Source organism: Neophocaena asiaeorientalis, unplaced genomic scaffold (assembly GCF_003031525.2).
Source record: "Neophocaena asiaeorientalis asiaeorientalis breed wild unplaced genomic scaffold, Neophocaena_asiaeorientalis_V1.1 scaffold340, whole genome shotgun sequence".
Classification (NCBI taxonomy): domain Eukaryota; kingdom Metazoa; phylum Chordata; class Mammalia; order Artiodactyla; family Phocoenidae; genus Neophocaena; species Neophocaena asiaeorientalis.
The window spans coordinates 1,350,612-1,370,781 of record NW_020172733.1 but is presented as its reverse complement, the minus strand read 5'-3'; the positions used below and the strand labels follow the sequence as shown (position 1 = coordinate 1,370,781).

Below are 20,170 nucleotides of genomic sequence, written 5' to 3'. Positions count from 1 at the left end.
GTTAAAGAAAAATCTCAGCCAAAAAGAAGGTACCAGTATATGAAAAACAAATGAAAAATTAGCAGGTATTTTTGCTTACAAAAAATTTAAACTATAAAGAGTCACAAAATATATATAAAAACGCCACATTGAACGAGGCAAGCATCCTCTACCCAAACTGGTAGCACCCTCTGAAAGTCAGCTGCCTTCCATCCATTCGGTCATACCGCGGTGACTGACAAAAAGGCATTAGGAACTTGTGTGCCATCAGGGGACTTGGCCCCATGGGTCATCAGTTCTTGGATTGTCATCCAGTTGTCCAAAATTTTCTTGTTTCTCTTCTTCATCATCTTTTTGTGACTCAGTTCAATGATGTTGACCTCCTTCTTGCTCTCGCTGCCGCTCTGGGGACTCTCCTTGAGACACTCCAACCGGCTCCGCATCATGAACTCTCGGCGGCGCCGCTGCTCTTTGGCCCGCACCAGGTGTTGCTTCCTCTCCTCTTTGCTCCAGTAGCGCCCCATTTTCATCTCACTCATGGTGTCATCGTCCGTCGTCATGCCACTCCGCTCCTCCTTGATCTTTAAGGCACGCTCCTTCAGAATGCGGTCCCTCACGGGTCTCTTGGTGATGTACCGTGTCCCGTCACTCCTGATTTTCACCTTCCATTCCATCTTGGGTTCTGAGCACTTCTGAGACTCCTTGCACACGCTCACCAAGCTGAGCTGGCTCTGAGCGTACTCGACTGCAGACTTCTGTTGAATTAATTGCATGTAACTTTGATAATGCCGGGCATGTGCTGGGATGTTTGCATATCTATAGGAGGAGCTGTGGTAAGGAGAGAGGTAAGGGATGTGTTCACCACTGGTCTTCTCTGGATCAGAAAGCTTGCTGCTTTCTGAAGTCTTCTCTTTGCCTTCAATGCCACAACCTTGTTCAGTGGTTTTGGCTTTGGTTGATTCTTTACTACTCTGTCCAGAAGAGGACTGATTGGCTGCCATTGTGCTTCTCAGGTTTTTCTTATTGGTGAGGTTGATCACTCTTGGGAGGGAACTGTCAGGGGAACGGTCCACAGTGAGTGGAGTGCTTCTGCAGCTTTCAGCTGTGTTGTAAGCACTAGAACTCTCTTTATCTGACTTTTCTGGGTGTTCAAGGATGTCATCTAGTTTTCCCCTCTGCGTATCTATGCTGGTGTTATAATTTCGGAATCCTCCCTCATGTAGTGCCCAGATGTCTCCATACTGGTCTGTCACTTTCCGGATCCTGTGAGCCTGCATGATATTTTGGCACTCAAGTTCAATGTTTCTTAGTTCTTCATTAAGCAACTGTAGTTCGTGCTCCACTCCCTCTCGTCCCCCTTGATTGCATTCTATTGTGCTGCTTGAGTAATACAGGTCATACTCTCCATGCTTCCGAATCTTGCATTTGAGCTCCAAGAGCTGCCGAAACCTTTCGCACTCCTCATCTTGGTTGCCAGTACAGTCTGAGTCAATGTATTCACCAGACACGAAGCTCTCATTACACTGAAGTTCAGTGCTTCCCAGAGTGTCTTGGCTCTGCCCCAGCTCTCTCTTGCTCTTCAAAGATGTGCCATTGGGATCCTCGGCTGCATTCTCCTGCTCTGAGCTCTCGTCGTTCCGCAAGCTTTCATCTGTGCGCCCCACTCCACTGTCCTTCTCATGGTTGTTGGATGAGGATGTTGCCGTGTCTGTTGTGCCTTCTTCTTCTTCTTGTTTTTTTGGCTAAGAAAATAAAGTTGAGAGAAGAAAGAAAGCTAATTATTTTGAAAAACACCAAGTGTTGGAAAACTTGCTTGAAAAAACAGTGCTTCTTGGCAAAAGTGCAGTTCCTAGAAAGCTGCCCTCATTTTAGTCCATAACAATTTTAGAAATAAAGGCAATTAGCTCGTGGCAGCTTTTTATGCTTGAATATAAAGAAAACAAAAGCTGCTTGAATATGGCTATGCTACTCACTTGAGGATAAATAAAACAGGACACATTTAAATAAGTGATTCTTGTCTTAAGGTTTTCTCTTAGTTGGGAAACTGGAGGGAAGGTGTGTAAATGAGGTGACTTTATGAGTTTCTGTGGTGAGTAAAAGGATGAGTAAGACAGAGTGCCGAAATAGTCTTTAGAAATAGGAAGGCCTAGAGTTCAGAAGCCACAACACCTTGTTACTATTTTCTTTTTTCTGAACTTTTCTCAAGTTCAGAGGAGACTTCTTTGGATCTAGTAATACACTGATAATGATAAGCCAAACATCACAAAATTTCAGGAATAGGTTCGTTACTGGAGCCCAGGACCTTCCATCTACAGATGAGGAAACTTAATCCCAGATGGATGTAGCTTCTTAGGCTAGAGGTCTAGGGGGCCAATGCCATCCCCCAGGGCCAGTATTTCTTACATGTCCAAGATGCTGTATTCTTGCATACATGTACTTTAACCTCAGTGCATCTCCAAATCACATTGCTCAAAAGCAACAGCAATATCTTTGGACTCACTTGGGTTACTTTAAAAGATTTTTCTTCTCTTAACCAGTAATTTCCTTCAGAGGTGAGTTTTATTCTACTGCGAGTAAAATGACGGTTCCCCTGAAAATCTGAGCAGCACTGATTGCCAGACATGGGCATAATGTCAAAAAACATATTTTGAGATAGGTATGTAAATATATGTGAACTTCACTCCCTGGTAATTTTTGGCTTTTCATGCAGAACAATTAACTGTCACTGCCCTAGGGAAGTGCACATCTAATTGTTTCTCTGTGAATACGGTAAAGTTACTCTTTCTTCCACCACTTCTCTTATAAAAGTCTACATGGCAGTTTCTAGATTGTATTCTCCTTATGTCTAAGTTTGCTCACTATTTTATACATATATATATGTTTTTTTCCTTTAGCAGGAAATTATATAATTAAATATAATCAAGCTTGTTAGTGTCAAAGAAGGACAGAATGGGTGATAAAAGGTAAAACAGGTCTTGAAGGTTAAGATAATTGTTTTCTTCCACCTAAGTAATGGCAGAACAAAGTGTAATGAACGGGAGGGAGAACATGATCACGTATCAGGTTATTCTAGGATTCTCCATCTTTCCCTAAAATATTTTTCCTCATTTCTTAAGAACATACTGAGATTGATTTAAAATGTCTTATTGATAAAAAATAATATTATACCTAAGTAACTGTAACTAACAATGGAAAGCTTGATACATCCTTATGTCCCTTGCTATAAGGTGACAACAGCATCAAATGTGGTGACATCTGCACACTGTACCATAAAACTCCCAGATGATATTAATTATTGATATTGGACATTTGAGTTTATATACCATATAACTTACATTTATATTTTTTCTCCTATCTAATGGTAAGCTGAAAAAATACAGGAAGGCAGTATTTTTTCTTATTTTTCATGCAATAAATGATACAGACAAATTAATTAGCAAAATGTGTGTTAACAACAGTTACAGGACCAAGGACAGCATGTGAAGTAAACCTTCAGATGGATATGTATTTTAGTTTTTAAATATGGATATGCAATTTTTAATTGAATTGCCCTTTCTTTTGTCACTGGTTTATGAACACATGTGAAAACAGTTTTCTATTCTCAAACCTAGAATTCCTGGTTTCTGATATCATGCTACTCTATAATTTATCATTTCCCTATGGAATTATTATAGTGACAGGCAATGTTTCTACTAAGGCACTTCTAATGTAGTATTATTGTTTATAAGGGCAAAGGACTTTTAAAGGTTTCTGTACTTCTCATCATTTTTCAGTCTCATGGTGAAGAGAAATTTCTACACAATGAAAATCTCACCTCAGGGACATCTTCTGTTACCTCAAAAGACCTAGCATTTGTATTACATCTGATGAGTAGGCAGCATCTGACACCATATCACTTCACCTGGACAGGATTTCTCCCTTCTTTCTTTATTCCAACATCCTCCTGTCAATTTTGTATCGGGTCACATTTTTTATCTAAGAGAGAAAAAGCCTGGAGCAAGGACTTTCTTGCTTGTAACCAGCAGCTGCCACCAAAAAATATCTTTATTTGTGGCCAGTGTTGAAGTCATACATTAAAATTTCAACCTGTCCTCTTTATATTGAAAAGCAATTGCTACAGTAGCAGCATTGCTTTTGAGCATGAACTCTTGTTTGTGAAGTGGCCACTGAGTATCCATGTTGAGCACAGAGTGTAGCACACATGGCTCTGTCAACTGTAGTTTGCAACCTAATAATTTATTAGCATATACACATGAGTACGCATGCACAGACACACACACACACCTCTGTTATGGGATGCCAGCACGTCAGTGCATCTCATCATTCAGTTTGGCAAAGTGATAGGATGTTTGTGTTTTATATTCCTAAGCCTAACAGCCAGGATTTTTTTTTTAATTACCTTTTAGGGTGAGTTAAGGATTAATGTTGAGAATAGGATGATAATTAAACAAGCAGATTGACAGCGGAAGTGTTAATAAAATTACATTAGGCAAATGAATGACATGAATCTGACATAAAAAATCTAGGCTATATCGATCTTGATTTTATCTAGTAGAAAAACAACAAAAATGAAAAGAATACTAAGACTCGGTTTGCCACAAACCACACTGTGATCTTTCACTAGTTATGAATTACTTAAAGGCAGGAACTTTGTTCATTTTCTTTGTATTCTCAGGATCAAACATGGTACTTGAAACATATTAGGGGCTGAGAATTTTTTGTTGAATGAATATATGACCTTAAGACAAAATGATGTCAATAATCTCAAGTTGAGCTACTCTTAATTCAGGAGTATAAAGGTGTAATCACGATACCAAATACCCAAGTAAGGTTGATGGCTTACATCATGTCATCATCTTCCTAAAGTTGCCTAAATATTCAAATACATACATTAATATTTTAAAATACGAAATTACTTTTTTTTGGGGGGGAGGGGTTACATCATGAGATATAGTTGATCTCTAGCTGGTATATTGAGAAGCAACATGCATTTTTTACTATTAAATTTCCGAATTAGGTTGAACAGTGCCTGGGTCAGCATTTGAATACTACTGTACTCTCCACAATGGCCCCTAAGCTTCCCAAAGTAGAAGTATTCTTAATAGAAAAAAATTGTATTTATTCCCTCTGCTTCATTTGAGATGATCATTTGCTTTCAAAAATTACCATCACAGAGATGTTTGGTCAAACTCTTTGATTTTTGTTTTTTTATTCCATTTATGGTTACACATTTAAAAAAGAACTAGCATCATTTCAAATGCTGGAGTTCAGATCGTGGCCCTACCTGCTCCACCTGACTGGCAGTGCGCTGCATTGCTTCATTATGCTGTTCCTCCAACATCGACGAGTTTAACTCCTCTAAATATTCATTCCTTTCATCTTCTAGCCAGCCTTCCTCCAGCTGCAAAATAATACATTAGTACATTACATTCAGTTAATGAGAACTCAAGCTAAAATAGGGTAAACTTAAATGGTGACGCCTGACCAGTTCCTTTTATCATAATGATTCTCTTCAAAATACCAGCCTCCTATAGTTCACCTCTCAGAAGGAAGAAAAGGTGATTAAAAAAAAAATTGGACTCATGCCTTTTATCCTTCCCTGAAACAGAGCTACAGATTTTCTCTCATAACTGAGTAGACCTCAGCACAGAACATCACCGTCTTTCAAAGTGTATGAAAAGCATACTGCATAATCCACAGCTGTCATGCTCATTACCCCCAGCAGTCCCCGTGTTAAAGAACAGCAATGGTTCTAATAGGGCTATGAGACAATTGGGCCTTTTTCCTTAACAAAAACCCCCAAAGCAACTCCACACAAAGCACCCCCCATCAACACACACACACACACACACACACACACACACTGATGCTACCCTCATTTTGCTTTTTTATTTTTAGATGGCTGACTTTCAAGTTAACAAGTTGGCTGCTTGCCACAAATATGGACAACATTTATTTCATCTGAAAAAAAAAAAGGAAAATTCTAAGTTACTCTCAATAAAGAGGGATGCTGTGCCATGACTACTGTGATTCATTTCTCAGACCCAATTCCAAGGAAAAAGACCTTAAATGTGCACGTAAGGGTGAGGGAGCCGTGTGAAGTGTGCAGGGGTTTTCTTTGTGGGTGCTGAAGGTAGGTATTCTTGTGGCAGTCTTACACAAACTAAACCAAACAAATCCTTTTGGCTTCTCAATACAAAAGGAAGTGGAAAACTGGTGGTTACCTTGCTAATATGATAAGTGTTGACAGTCAATTCAGATAATTTGCCTCAAAGTGGGTTTTTGGAGCTGGATTACATAAATTAACTGTCTATGCTGATTGAATTAACTGAATTATTGTCAAAGCTCCCCTTTACTCTGTGTTACAAAGAAACAGCAGCTTTCTAGTGAGTCAAAATTGACAACAGTGGGAGATGTTTTCACCACCGGACAAATGGGTAAGTACCAAACAAACAAACACAAAAAATAAGCTTGTCTTTAAGAGAACTGAACTTCTAAAACTTAAAAACAAACGAACCTGAGAAGACATTAAATTGCACCAGAAGAGGCATTAGTGTATATGTATCACATTCATTAAATGAAGGCAATCATAGGTTTCTTTTTATTTACTAAAGGCTACCTAGACCTTAAATTATTTCGAACTTGACTGGGCCAAAAGCATCAATGCGTTTATGCATCCTCATTTATCTCACTGTGGCCTGAATAACTTGACCAAGTTCCACTCTGGTGACTTTGATATACAGATGAGCTATGAAGATTAAGCTGACTAAAAATTTAAATTCAGTCCAATGCATAATTGTCCAAGTTTTACATTTTTTAATCCCTTTTAAGTTTCATGAAGCTGCAAATGCCAGGCTCCAAAAGAAATTACTTAAAGCTAGAAATGTTTATTTTTTATAAGCACAGCGAGGACTTTTTCTTTAATCAGGTCAAAACAAAATATCTGCCGACACTGATACAGTGAATGATGGAACAGAGTCTTTTGAAATTGAAATGAAGGGATGGGGAAGACAAAGAGAACACATGCTGGAAATTAATGCTTTCCTATAACTCTTTTCTTATTAACTAACCCCACAGATCCCTGAGTTGCCATGTGTAGTTAGTGTATGTCTACTTTGATTAAGACTTCCCTCTAGGCTGGAGGAATACACAGCACACTAAGTCAGGAGAGATTCTTCTGGCTCACCTCCCTTCCCTGTAGCATTTCCCTTCCCCCTACACACACATTCATGGCAGTCTGAGTTCAGTGCTGTGGCAGAGACAGACTTTTCCCTTGAGCTGAGCCATGGGAAAGGGGGGACTGTCATAATTATACAGGGGGATCTGTCTGCACAGTAGAGGCTCACACGTGGCATTTCCAAGAAAGAAACAACCTGCACTTCTCTCAAAAGTTCTCTACAGTTCTTACAAGAGTCCTCTCTGCCCCAATGTCCCAAGGGGAATAGGACAGAATAGCAATATCTTTAATGGTCTGAGGAAGAAAATGGGCAGAAAATGAAAGTAAGTTGACAGGGAATGAAAGAAATGAGTTATTTAAAAATATTGCACGGTTGCACAATACTGCCCCCAGCAACTCTGATCATTTCCGAGAATGTAGAGAGAATTTGAAACATTAAAAAGAAAAAAAAAAAAAAAAAGACTAGAAAAAGCACACTAAAACTTCTATACTCTCCCTAAATAAAATACACATGCAAAAAATGCAATAATGAGATATACTGAAACTGATGGGAAAATATGGTGATATAAATACAAGTTTTGTGTTGTTTTTGCCACCTTATAGCATGTATTGCTTAAATTACATTTTTAAATTATATTAAAATGCATTTTCTTTCCTTATTTTTCTAGAAATCTGATTTTCTAAAGACAATTAGCTGCCTTCCAGTGTCATGACAGCTTCTTTAGGATCAAGGGGCTAGGGCAGATCTTGATTTTGAAGAGATAGGATGATATGCTACAGAGTCAGACAACCATCTTTTATCAACTGTGGAAAGAAAGTCTTGTTTGAAAATTCATCCTCCAACATTGACTCTTGGGTCAGGAGTGTTAACCAGATATTCAAAAACGCCAGTGGTTCTACCAAGCACATGTACGCCATTAAAGATTAACAGGATCTGGTTTTATGTTATTAATTTCTATTTTTTCCACAGTATGTTATAGCTATTATGTGGCATAATAAAGAAAATGCTTTAATTATAAATAAATGAGGTTCTCTAGCAGTAACATGGAAAGGGCAGGGAAACCACATTATAAAGTAGAAATATCTTTTCTACAACAAGGATGACTATTGAGTACTCGTCAATTTACCATTAATTTCACTAATATGTATTTAGCCCCTTTATTCTGTTATTTTTCAAGAAAATGGGATCATTGAGATTAACCAGTTTGCAAAATTTCCAGGTAATTAGTGCAATTTCATATGTATTTTAATAATTCACTCCCACATAGACAGCACAGCCAGTTGTGGGGTTTCCTTTCCCACTCCTAGGACCTCAGGTGTGTAACTTTAGTCTGCCCTAGGCTATAGCAGGCTTTATGGGAACCATTCAGAATGGTCAAGGGCATAATGGAAATATATGTGGAAAGGGTGATCTTTTAAAACCACTATATTCAAGACAGGATTTGGTCTGACAGTGAAATACACTTACTCAATGTAATTTATAGATAGTATGTAGTTATTGAGTCTGAAATATATCAGATCAATAACCTGAAAGACAAATGGTGATATAACCAACTTCACTCACTGAAGTTGGTTATCCAGCACTGACAGATGGATAGAATGGTGACAATGTAATGTCCTTTCTGCATTGTGGTGGGGGATAAAAAGGATATAAAAAGAAGTACCAATAGTACTTTTCTTCCACCATTAACTCTCCTTTACTTTCATGACATCTCCCTCTGTAAAGATATAAAAAAATTCTTTAAAAGCTATCAATTTGTTTTTGTCACACTAAAGTTGGAAAAAATTCATTTACTATACATGGAACTACACTGTACTACTTAAGGTATTTTATTGGAAAAAGTTACTCAAAAAAGATTTAAGTTGATAGCTAGATATGCTAATGTTTCTCTCATTAGAGATTCTTTCAAGATACCTTAATATGCCAATTAAGTATTTTTAGATGAAAAACTAAAGCAAGGATCCACACAGAATTAAATATCACATAAAGTCAATCATTTTTCATTTATGAATTAATTTAAATAACTGGCAAGTGGAAGGAGAGAGTAATGATTCAATTTTGTTTTCAAAAAAATAAGACGTTTAGCTGCCTTTCTGTGAAGCCATATTAAGGAGTCTTTACTTATAATTGTTTTGATAAGGTTGGCCAGTTGGGAAAGATGACTCAATTACATTTTGTATGCCTGGTTTTACAAACATCCGTGACACTGATCTGTTATAGAATAGCAGACAATGAACCTAAAGTGCAGTCTCAAGACTTTTGCTCTCTCTGTTCTGACCTGACTCTCCGGCCTTGCGACCAGCAGCACGATTCTCCGGCACTCATCACTAGATAGCAGGGCCACCGCCGCCTCTCGATCCTGGGCGTCTTCCCCATTTATCTAGAAAACAGATGAAAGTGGCGCATTAGTTTCCATTTCCACAATGCTGCACACAATAAATGGCAAATATCAGCTCATTTATGGTAAACGTATGGACAATGAAGCTCACACAATGGGCTCGTCTTCAGCCCCTCAGTGGTAAGTGCCTTCACTCAATTACGTGCTTACTGTAAGAGCCGTATCGATCCCTGAAGGATGGCGGACATCAGAGGAAGCAGTTATGTTCATAAATGTCCAACCTGCGCCCTGGCAACATACATCTAGCAACACAATTAACCAGCTCCTGACAGGTGACGTTCATCTTTCTCCGCTCAGAGTAATGGAAGTGTCACTCTGAGATAATGGTGCTGGGGGAAGTAGGACCAGCAATACCACAACTGAAATCCGTCATCCTGCACGCTTGCTGTGAGCCAATTAGCGAGCTGCCGCGTTATCTCTCACCGGGCGATGCTCCCGGGCTGCTGTTGCTTGCATTTTCATTTAATCATTTCGTATTTGCGTGTGGGTCTGACTCAGTTGCCCCAAATCACTCTCGGGATATCTTTCAGTGCTTAACTAATCAAACGAAGAACCAGTATCACTGTCATCTACTCCAGCTCCTTTCTCGGATCTATCCGCTTCCCTAAAACAACAAAACTAATGAAATATCCTAAGGCTCATCTCTTAAGTATACTTAAATAAAATTTTTAAAAATTAACATAAAATAAGAAAAAAAAATTTTAATAAGAATGCTTACTGAAAGAAGCCAAGCTTGAGTAAACTTTCGATTAAAACAAAAGATTCTAGCGGTGTTTGAAATGTACCTTTTTCTTTTTTCTAAGTTCTACAGGGCAAATAAGGTTCCTAAAGTTTGTATTTTAAACTACATTTGATGTTCAAATGTATTTAGCTCTTACTGATACACTTTTTTCTTTGGATATTTTAAATTTCTTTTATTTTATTGATTGCTCAATTCCATAGAGATGAGATTTTTGATCCATAACACATAATCAAAAATGTGGGAAGAAATTTCAATTGAAGAGGTCAAGTAATTCTATCTAAAATAAGTATTTATTTCAGAAAGTGTGGCTGCATTGACCATTTTTTTTCAATAATTAATTTAACATCTTTCACTGAGAATTTCTGCTTAAAAGCATGAAGTAGACTCCTGACATTTTCTCCTTGTGGGTTTCTGGGATTCTGGCTGATTCATGAAGACAGACCTAATTATCTGAAGACAAGCTCAGGAATCTCAACTGTGGACCACAATAAATGATTATTATTCCTAGACTCATATTTAGCACAAAGAAAGCAGACAGTGATAGTCAAAGGGGGGGGGGAATCATACAACTTCATGCTGTATTTTCTTACTGTGATCAAATGAATAGCTCCTTAGTTTTTCACTTGTATGTGTGGACAGGAAATTCAGCTTTTATAAAGTACATTCCCCACCCCCCTTTTTTATGGCAATTCTCAAATAAAATTCACCAAATTAGAAAATGAAAACTTTGATTCCAAACTGGGGACTAATGACCAAGAAGGATGTGTTGTGGGTTTTTTTTTTTTTTGGTAAATATGTATCTGAAAATTTTGTACTGAGTCCAAGCCCTTTTTTTCTTCAAATAAACATAAATTGGCAGTGACGGATTCCACTACACCTCCCCCACCTCAATTTCGTGTAGTTTAAAAATAATGATTTCTTTCAGTTTTGAGGGCTTTTATCCATTTCATAGTAATTCTTAGTAGTATATCTGTGATGCATCTATTTGTCTATCAATTATGGACCTAATCATTCATCTTCCCTCCATTGTAGGCATTGATCGTAAGGAGACTGAGTTGGATGATCTCACACAACTTAACCTTTTCTGTTTGAAATACAATTCTCACTACTACTTTTTCACTTGAGTATATGCATACTTCCAAATTCTTCATCTAAACTTTACTTACCATTAGTCTAAACACTCTTCAGTCATGTTAATGTTATTGTTCATTTCCTCTATTAAAATGCAGATTATAGTTCCTTTCTCGGAGGACTGTTATAGGATTAAAAGAGTTAATATATGTGAACAGTTTAAATAAGTGCCTGTTATACAGAAAGTGCTCAAGCTTGCACATATTACTGTTAATGCTATTGTTGTTATTATTATTACTATGATTATTTATATTTTAATCCCTCAGAAAGACTCTTTTCTTCTAAACAAAACACATATATTAAAATTCATGTGGGTAGTGGTGGTGGTGGGATGAATTGGGAGATTGGGATTGACATATGGACACTAATATGTATAAAATGGATAACTAATAAGAACCTGCTGTATAAAAAATAAAATAAAATAAAATTCAAAAAAAATAGAATAAAATTCATGCATAACATTGAAATCCATAGCAGGAAACATGGTTCTAGTTTAAAAGATATCTATCTCATATATATTTTTAATTTTTAGAGGGCCATCAAGAAACAATATGGCTGCATTTGATTTCCTTTAGAGTTGGTGTTCTTCTCTCTCCTCTGTGAACTCATACTGACGAAAGCCATGGTCTTCAGTCCTGGCATTATGTTCTTATTTTGGGAGGACAGATCATACATTGTAGAAACAGTTTTACACCCAGAATCATATGTGGAATGAAAGAAATCTGTCACAGAAAACTGGCATTAAAATGTAATCTTTGTTTATTTTTCAAAATAAAGGCCACCTTAGCCACTTGGTTGGTAGATCCCGTTGTACTCGGGACATTAGCTTGATACCCAGATTGATACTGAGGCAAAAAATGCAGCCATAGGTTTCATCAAAGATGCCTTTCAAGGAATGACAAGACTTGAGGAATGGAATCAGAGAGACCTTTCCACCTTCATTTGCTCTTGTTGCTGAATGATGGCTCATAGCTACAGGATTGCTTGTGGGAAAAGCAGCTTGCTGAGCCTGGAAACATCATGCAGACAGAAAGGTGAAGGACCCAGAAACAAGGGGAGAGCATAGATGAGAACTGGAGTCAGCACAATTTAATGGAAGACTTCCATTTCAAGAAAAGAGAGGGAAAGAGAGCAAGGAGGAACGCAATATTTAACCTTTGTTATCAATGAGGAAAAACTGCTAGATAATATATCTGTCTCATTTTCTGTGCATGGTATATGCAAATATTAGTTTCAAAATGGATATTATCTTGGCTTAGGAGAGATTTGTGGCAATTACAAAGAGAAATCAGCCAAAATTCCACTTTAGGCCTAATCTCCTGTAGGGGCATATGAGTGTGAGTGTGTGTGTGTTTGTGTGTGTGTGTGTGTGTGTGTGTGTGTGTGTGTGTGTAAAACCCTAAAAGTCTAGAAATATATTTATATAGCCTTTTTTGCTTGAATATGCCAATTTTTAGGTTTCCTGTATCAGTGTACCATAGGCAGGTAGGCAACTACACTTCTTGGCATTCAACCACCTATAGAATTTCTTATTTGAAAACCCAGGAATCTTAGGCAAGAGAAAAAAAAATTATTTCAAATGTGCTTATATTTTAGTGTGGAGAGAAAGAAGGTGAGTGAAGAATAGAAATACAGAGGTGAAAAGAACAAGAAATAAGGGGAAATAAGGGGAAAACAGTTATCCAAAGGGAAGAAAGTAAGAGTAGGAAGAAACGGTAAGGACCAGTTTAAGGCAGAGAAAGAAAGAGAGCTGATTAGAAGTCTTATTGTTCCACTGTTGGAGCTTTTGCAGGGTTTTGTCAGGAATAATCCTTAGAAACATGACTGACTTTTCTGGCCAACATGAGATTAGATTGCTTACATGGAATAGTATATGCCAAAGAGAACGTGAGACTAGAGCACTCTTTACTTTAGACGGCTGATCATGTATGTCTTTAATTTTTCTCCTGACTCAGCATGGCAATTTTGTAAAAGAACTTCCCCATATTAATTCCTGGGAACACACCTGATACCAGCAGTTTGTGGCAAAAGCACAGCAAATAGAACTGTCAAGCACTTGCAGAGAAAAAACACATGAGAGTTAGAATGTGTTCTCATGAAGGTGGGTCATGGTTTCTCTTCTGCATGACCCCTACCTTCTAACAATATCGTGTGATTACCTGTGTGTGTGGTGCCATTAGGTGAGGTTCTCTGACAGGACCGTGGAGCACCACAGTTAGAAAATTTTAGCTACACAATGAAGGCAGGACCATAGAAATACTCTACGTAGGTCATTGTGAACAGGAAATTAAAATCACAATTGCTCTAATGAGATTCATTTAAATCAAAGCCAGCCAGGAAACTTAAAGGATGAGAAGAAATCCTCTCTTTCTCCCACTCTCATCTCCCTGGGAAAGGAGTCATTAATTGTTCATTACAGGGTATCCCATAATCTCCTTACCAGCCACACGTGAGCTATTTGTCTATCGGTACAATTTTGTCACAGTTTTCTTTTTTATAATTTTACTATCACCCTCAAGATTCTTTGTTTCCTGTGTGTGCAGATAGAATTGAATTCTAGGCTTTTTAATGTGACAGGTATTTATTCATTAGATGTGACATATTTGTCACTAAACATAAACTAATCAGGCAAACCACAGCACTTTATCAATCCTGCTGTTGTTTTTTCAGTGAATCAAGTCCATTAAGGAATGCCTTATTATCCAGAAAATATCTTATCTGAAAACTTTACCTGCCCATGATAGAGCCAAGAATAAGGAAGTGTCAAAATACATAGTATGAATCTGTGGAAACACATGTACTTTATTTCTATCAAACTCTACCCACAGAACTAATAGACACCATTTTACTAACTGTATTTGTGTATCTAGCCTATGGGAGGTGGTGACCTGGAAACTAGGAAGGGAGCCAGTGAGTGCACAGTAGTGGGTATGGGGTGTGGTGAGTAGATGGTGAGAGGAAGAAGTGACAGCTGGAAACAGCAAGGGGAAAATGACAAAACATAGACCCAATGCATCAGAAAAAGTAGCCAGCTAGGGTCATTTAATATCAGGGCACACAATCTTATCTTTCAGCCATTGAGCATTTTGCTCTCTTATATATAGCATTGCATGATGATTGCTGGGTGTGACGTGACCCTCAGCATCAAAGGAAGGTTACATTCTTTTCAGTATATTTAATTGGAGATGTTAACAAAGTAAACAACACATTTAAAATGATTTCTAAATCAAAAACTCAATGAAATATTTTTGAAGCTTTCATTATCTGGATGACACACGAAGATGGTACCCCTTTTTATTAACGAGGATGTATAAGTAAAGCTTTACTGCAGATTTTATTCTTCCATCTATCCTATCACTCTCTCTACTGAATACCCGTGTTTCATTCACTCGTTTACTCACACGAGTGTGAGAAAAACATTGAAAGTATGGTAGCAAGTCTTGGTTTCTTGATTCACTTTTCCTGCCCCTGAGTTATCCAGTGATAGACACATCCCATTTTGTTTAACTACAGGTCATCACTTAGGGAGCTCATTAAAGTAGGAATTATGTATTCTTCAAGTTTTCTGAAGACTAGTGGGACCATAACCTCTAATTCATACTTTTATTCTTTCCTCATTGGAGCCTTAGTAAAGGGTCCTTGATGAAAAAGGAGTTCTGTGGCCTCTTGCTAGAGAAGGGAAGGGGTATGGAGAAGTGGTGTGATTCAGTGAGTACCCCCCCCCTAAAGAAAGGAAGGAAGACCAGCAGAAGTCTGGGCAGAATAGCCCTCGTGTGGCACAACTTTCTCATGACAACGTCGCATTGTACTGTAATCATCTGTGTAAACAGCTGTCTTCCTAAATACACAGGGAATGCCCGAAAGACTGCCATGGCATCTTGTCTATTTTTAAAGCCCTGCTTCCAGGTAGAGTGTTGAATCCAAATGTATTAAATTGAAAGAAACATTCGTTAGGGGTTCATATCTAGGAAGGAGAAATGGGAACAACAGATCTGTCATAACAATTAAAACTTTTGCAGAATGTTTTAACAGTTTGTAACGTCTTCAGTTTGTCATTTGAGTCCTCCTTCCTGTCTTGCAGTTGTTATCTGCAGTGAAACTCAACCCCCAAGGACCTCTGTTTTTATTTAGGGTTAAACTGGACATAAGAGCTGGGGTGCTGTGTGTCTTCCTCCAGCCACCCTTTATGAGAAAGGACTCAGAAGGGATAGCGCAGGTCAAGGGAGATTTAGGACAGAAACTTTGGCTTTTGCAGTTTTTCCTGGTTGGGCTGGGAACTCTTTCCAGTCTACACACCCCCTCTAAGGTGCTTACCATCTCTATTTTTAAACTGAAATTCAGTCAGCCTCTATGTTTTCACATTCTGTCCTCCACATGTCCCCAGCAACTCATTTATAAATAATTAAGACTTCTTCAGACCTCTAAACTTTCATAGTAATGGAACACTGGGATCCCTGTTTACCTAATTTATTGTGGAAAAGGCAGCAATAACTGCTGCTGATGCTAGTAACAACAGCAGTTAGTGCTTATTACTCACCATGCACTGTGCGCTAAGCACATCACATGCTTAATCATATCTAACCTTTGCAGCAATATAGTTTACTATTACCATTCTTTAAGATGAGGAAACAGGCTTACAATGAGAGGTTAAGTAAAGTGCCCAAGTAAGTGATGGACCTGGAAGCTGAAGCTGAGGTATCTGAGTCCAGAGATTATGTCTTACTCACTAATTATTACCTAATATTCCTTATTAAATGGCACTATCCTTATTTTTTAAAAGGTTTAAATGATTGCTTTTAGTTTTGTAGATGTTACTATCCAGAAACAAACAAATTATTTTCTCTAACATTTTTCAAGGAACAAAATAAAATTAAAACTATTGGACAGATAGTAGGAAATTAAAGAAAATAACTACCCCACATACTTGCAAAATACGATCCCCTTCTCGAATCCGGCCATCTTTGGCAGCAATGCTGTTTGGATCTACCTGTAAGGGAGAGGACACACAGCTTCAACTGGATATGCAATACCCTCCCAGGAACTTAAAAGTGTGGTTTTAAAAAATATTTTTTAAAATGTATTTCAAGTTTTTCTATTGATTTATAGAATGCATGCCAAATTTTTCTTCTGTCAACTGATTCTAAAAATGTAAATGAACTATTTTAGAATTAATTACAATAAAATTAAAGAGTACTAGAGCATGTTAAAAAAAAAAAAGAATATTCACAGGAATAAAAATAGCCACCTCCCAACAAGGCAAAATTCACAATGTTTGGCATCCAGTCAAGGATTACTAGACATACAAAGAAGCAGGAAAATATGGCCCTTGATGAGGATTGAATCAATAAAACAAAACTAAACTAGAACTTACACAGCTGTCAGATTAGCAGTCAATGACATTAAAAGAGTTATTATAGGAGATATGGGGATATATGTATATGTATAGCTGATTCACTTTGTTATAAAGCAGAAACGAACATACCATTGTAAAGCAATTATACTCCAATAAAGATATTTAAAAAAAAAAAAAAGAGTACTAGAGCACATCTTGATTTGTGGACCACTTTTCTCTCCCTGCCTCTCTTTGTTTCTTCCTTCCTTTTATCCTTTCCCCCCTTTTAATTTAATTTTATTTATTTTTTTTATATCTGTTCACTCATTTCTGTATCCCAACTGTCAGACATGGTCTTCAGCTGACATGATCCTCAGCTGATGTTAATACTAGGACCCAGGAAATTTACTTTCTGCTAGGGTGATTTTTAAATCCTGTCTTAGCTGTCTGAGAAAACCTGATAGCTATACCCTAAGTCCAAACTTATTAAAGGGATTTCTGTGTTATGAGCACATTAATTTATAAAGAGATTTATAATCTATGTAGCTCAAGAAATGAAAAAAATCCTATCCATGTAGATTATTACTAGACACTACTTTACATATAGGGTGAAGTATTTTAACTGTCACTTATTTTAGAATAAATAGATATTTAAAGCTCTATTAAGAGTTTATCAACATCTTAATGGGCCAAACTTGAGTGACGACTTACTGTTCACTGGGGGTAATTCCATCTATCACATTTCACATGAAGGCTTCAAACAATTTATTGGAGCTTATTCTAGCAAAGCCTTTTTTTTTTTTTTCCTTTTTAAAGCAAAGTATTTCAAGTGTAGGGTAAGGTTGATCCATCTTATCCAGATGTTGGATATTACTTTTTAATTAGGTGGTACCAGCCAATAAATGAGTTTTAAGTGATCAATCAAGAACAAAAGACACTATAATTACACGTAAGTTGTATAGGGAAACATTTTTTCCAAGTAATTTTGTTCTGTTCCTGTGGCTTTTTTATTATCCCTGAAAAGTAAAGTTCCAAAGCTGACATGTTTAAATAGTAAACAGAGACCTACTTGAAGGAAATAAGGGATGATTAATCAATTGTATCCTATTTACAAGACATTCACAACTAAAACTTTGTCTTCAGAACAGTAATCAAACTAATATTAAAATTCTGCATTTGTACCTCCGTACATACTACAAAAGATAATGCTGCAGGTGTTTCCTTACACTTCCTCACCATAAGCAGAGGGGTTATCATGTTATCATAGTTGTTTATTTAAAAGAAGTATATAAGTGAAGTATTCTCTGGAGATTTTTCCATAGTGAGAGCCAGTCAGTAGATTCTTTGGTAAACTGATACATTTATAGAGCTGAGTAGTTTTCTAAGTTCATTAATTATATTATCTCTGCCAGAGTCTAAACACCTCTATAAAAGTAATGTGATAAGCATTGTCGTACTAAGTTTCTAGGTGAGGAAGCCGAAGCTCAGTAAGTTACGTAATGTTTTCAAAGTCATGGCCAAGAAACTTTGGAACAGCACAGAACAGCAATTAGTATATAGTTTGGGTTCATACACATACATATATACATACATGGTTTCACACACATATATGTATGTATACATACATATATGCAGGAGTTAGATAACATATCTATATATACTTGTATATGCATATATGTGTCTGCATGTATATGTGTAATTATAAATATGTTTGTATGTGTATTTGTATATATATCTCACACACACATAATACCTTACTACTTCTCATAAAATGATTCTTTTGGGAGTTTCAAAAAATCACCTATAATAATAAATTTTGCTTCACATTTTTTCAAAATTATTAACACTGAAGGTATTTCACATTTATGTACCTCACTTTTTTAAATTGAAGTATAGTTGATTTACAATGTTGTGTTAGCTTCTGGTGTACAACAAAGTGATTCAGTTATACATGTATGTACATATTCTTTTCCATTGTGGCTTATTACAGGATATTGAATACAGTTCCCTGGGTAAGTACCTCACTTCTTGAAAGTGATTATGGGGCTGAATAAAACAAACCAATGGATGCACTTCTTGGATATGATATTTAAATTTATCAATTCTGTCAGCAGAGTAAAATATCTGATTATTGTGGATATTAGATTTAAAAGTCAATGCTATTGTTAACAGGACAGTTAAAAGACACAGCGGGAACAGAAGGACAAACGTTTGCTGATCAGAAACTTTGCTCAGCTTCCTGTGTACTTAAGGGACTTTACTCAGGTTTAGACAATGTTACAATGTTTGCACTTCTCCTTACTGGGATTCTGTGGTGAAAGCATCCACATTAAATAGGCTGATAATAATTCCACTACTTGGGCAACTTAATTTACTTTCCTAATTGAAAGTGACAACTACTGGCACATTGCCAATTCTTCCCATTCCAGCCTCCCAAGGATTTTCTCATCGTGAGTCATTTCACTGCTCGCTGTCTGCCTCCCCTAACCTCTCCTCCATGGCGTTTCTCACCTCGCTGACATAAATGCCGGTGTCTTCTTCATCATCCGTTCGGTAACAGACTGTCAGGCCCAGCTTTTCTTGACTGTTAACACGACACAACTCGACCTCCTGAGAGAAAAACACACATAGAATGACATTTATCTCAGAGAGAAATCAAATCCCGCAGCAGGATGGAGAACTCACTGATATTCTCTAGGCCATCCTGGGAAGTCTTCATAATTATTGCCCAACACCTGAAATTAACCCATGTTACCAGAATCCTCACAATTTACTCTCAACATGTAAAAAAGTGTTTTAACTTTTCATTGTAAAGTTGGAGATGTGCAGTTTTTTTGTATTAAATCATAAAACTTTACAAAACCACAAATGAAGTTTAAATAAAATATGTATAAATCAAAAATGCAAAATCAAGAAAATATTTGAGAATATTAAAGTAGGTAGCAAAATGTTTATGAAACTACTGAGAGTACTGTGTTTTTATTTGTATTTTAATAAAACAAAATTAAGTTCAAATAAAAAAAGACTAAACTGTACATCAATTCTTCTTTTGAGTTCTATAAAACATTATAATAAGCAAGAGTTCTGTGTAGCTCAGGCCAAGGTTTTCTGTTATCTTGTAGCAGCTCTCACCCTTGGAAAGAAATGGGTTCATCCAGGCTGTAGGGAGAGACATCAACAGTCATATGGGCAGAGGCAATGATTCAAAAATGTAGCAGTAAATGAACAAGGGAACACATTTACTGCAACACATGGCTAAGGGGCTTGAAATGCCAGTCCTTAGGTAATGTATATTGAATCTATTTCTTGATTTATATTCAGTAAAATGATAGTAAATTTCAGTGTATTTCATTTTTATATAATAAAATAGACTTGTACTACTCTCAGAAGCAGATGACTTTTAGAATAAA

The 20,170-nt window shown here is 36.9% G+C and overlaps 1 protein-coding gene across 4 annotated transcripts in view; it reads right to left on the bottom strand.

Moving 5' to 3' along the window:
- Positions 1-200: 200 nt before the first annotated feature.
- Positions 201-20,170, bottom strand: part of PDZRN4 (PDZ domain containing ring finger 4) — a 361,648-nt gene continuing 341,678 nt past the window's right edge. For all 4 annotated transcript variants that reach the window (XM_024740428.1, XM_024740429.1, XM_024740430.1 and 1 more), the window contains 5 exons: positions 19,272-19,370; positions 16,353-16,415; positions 9,436-9,537; positions 5,264-5,380; positions 201-1,721 (listed from right to left, as the gene is read on the bottom strand). In XM_024740428.1, coding sequence (XP_024596196.1) covers positions 201-1,721; positions 5,264-5,380; positions 9,436-9,537; positions 16,353-16,415; positions 19,272-19,370 — 1,902 coding nt within the window. The remainder of the gene's footprint in view (positions 1,722-5,263; positions 5,381-9,435; positions 9,538-16,352; positions 16,416-19,271; positions 19,371-20,170) is intronic.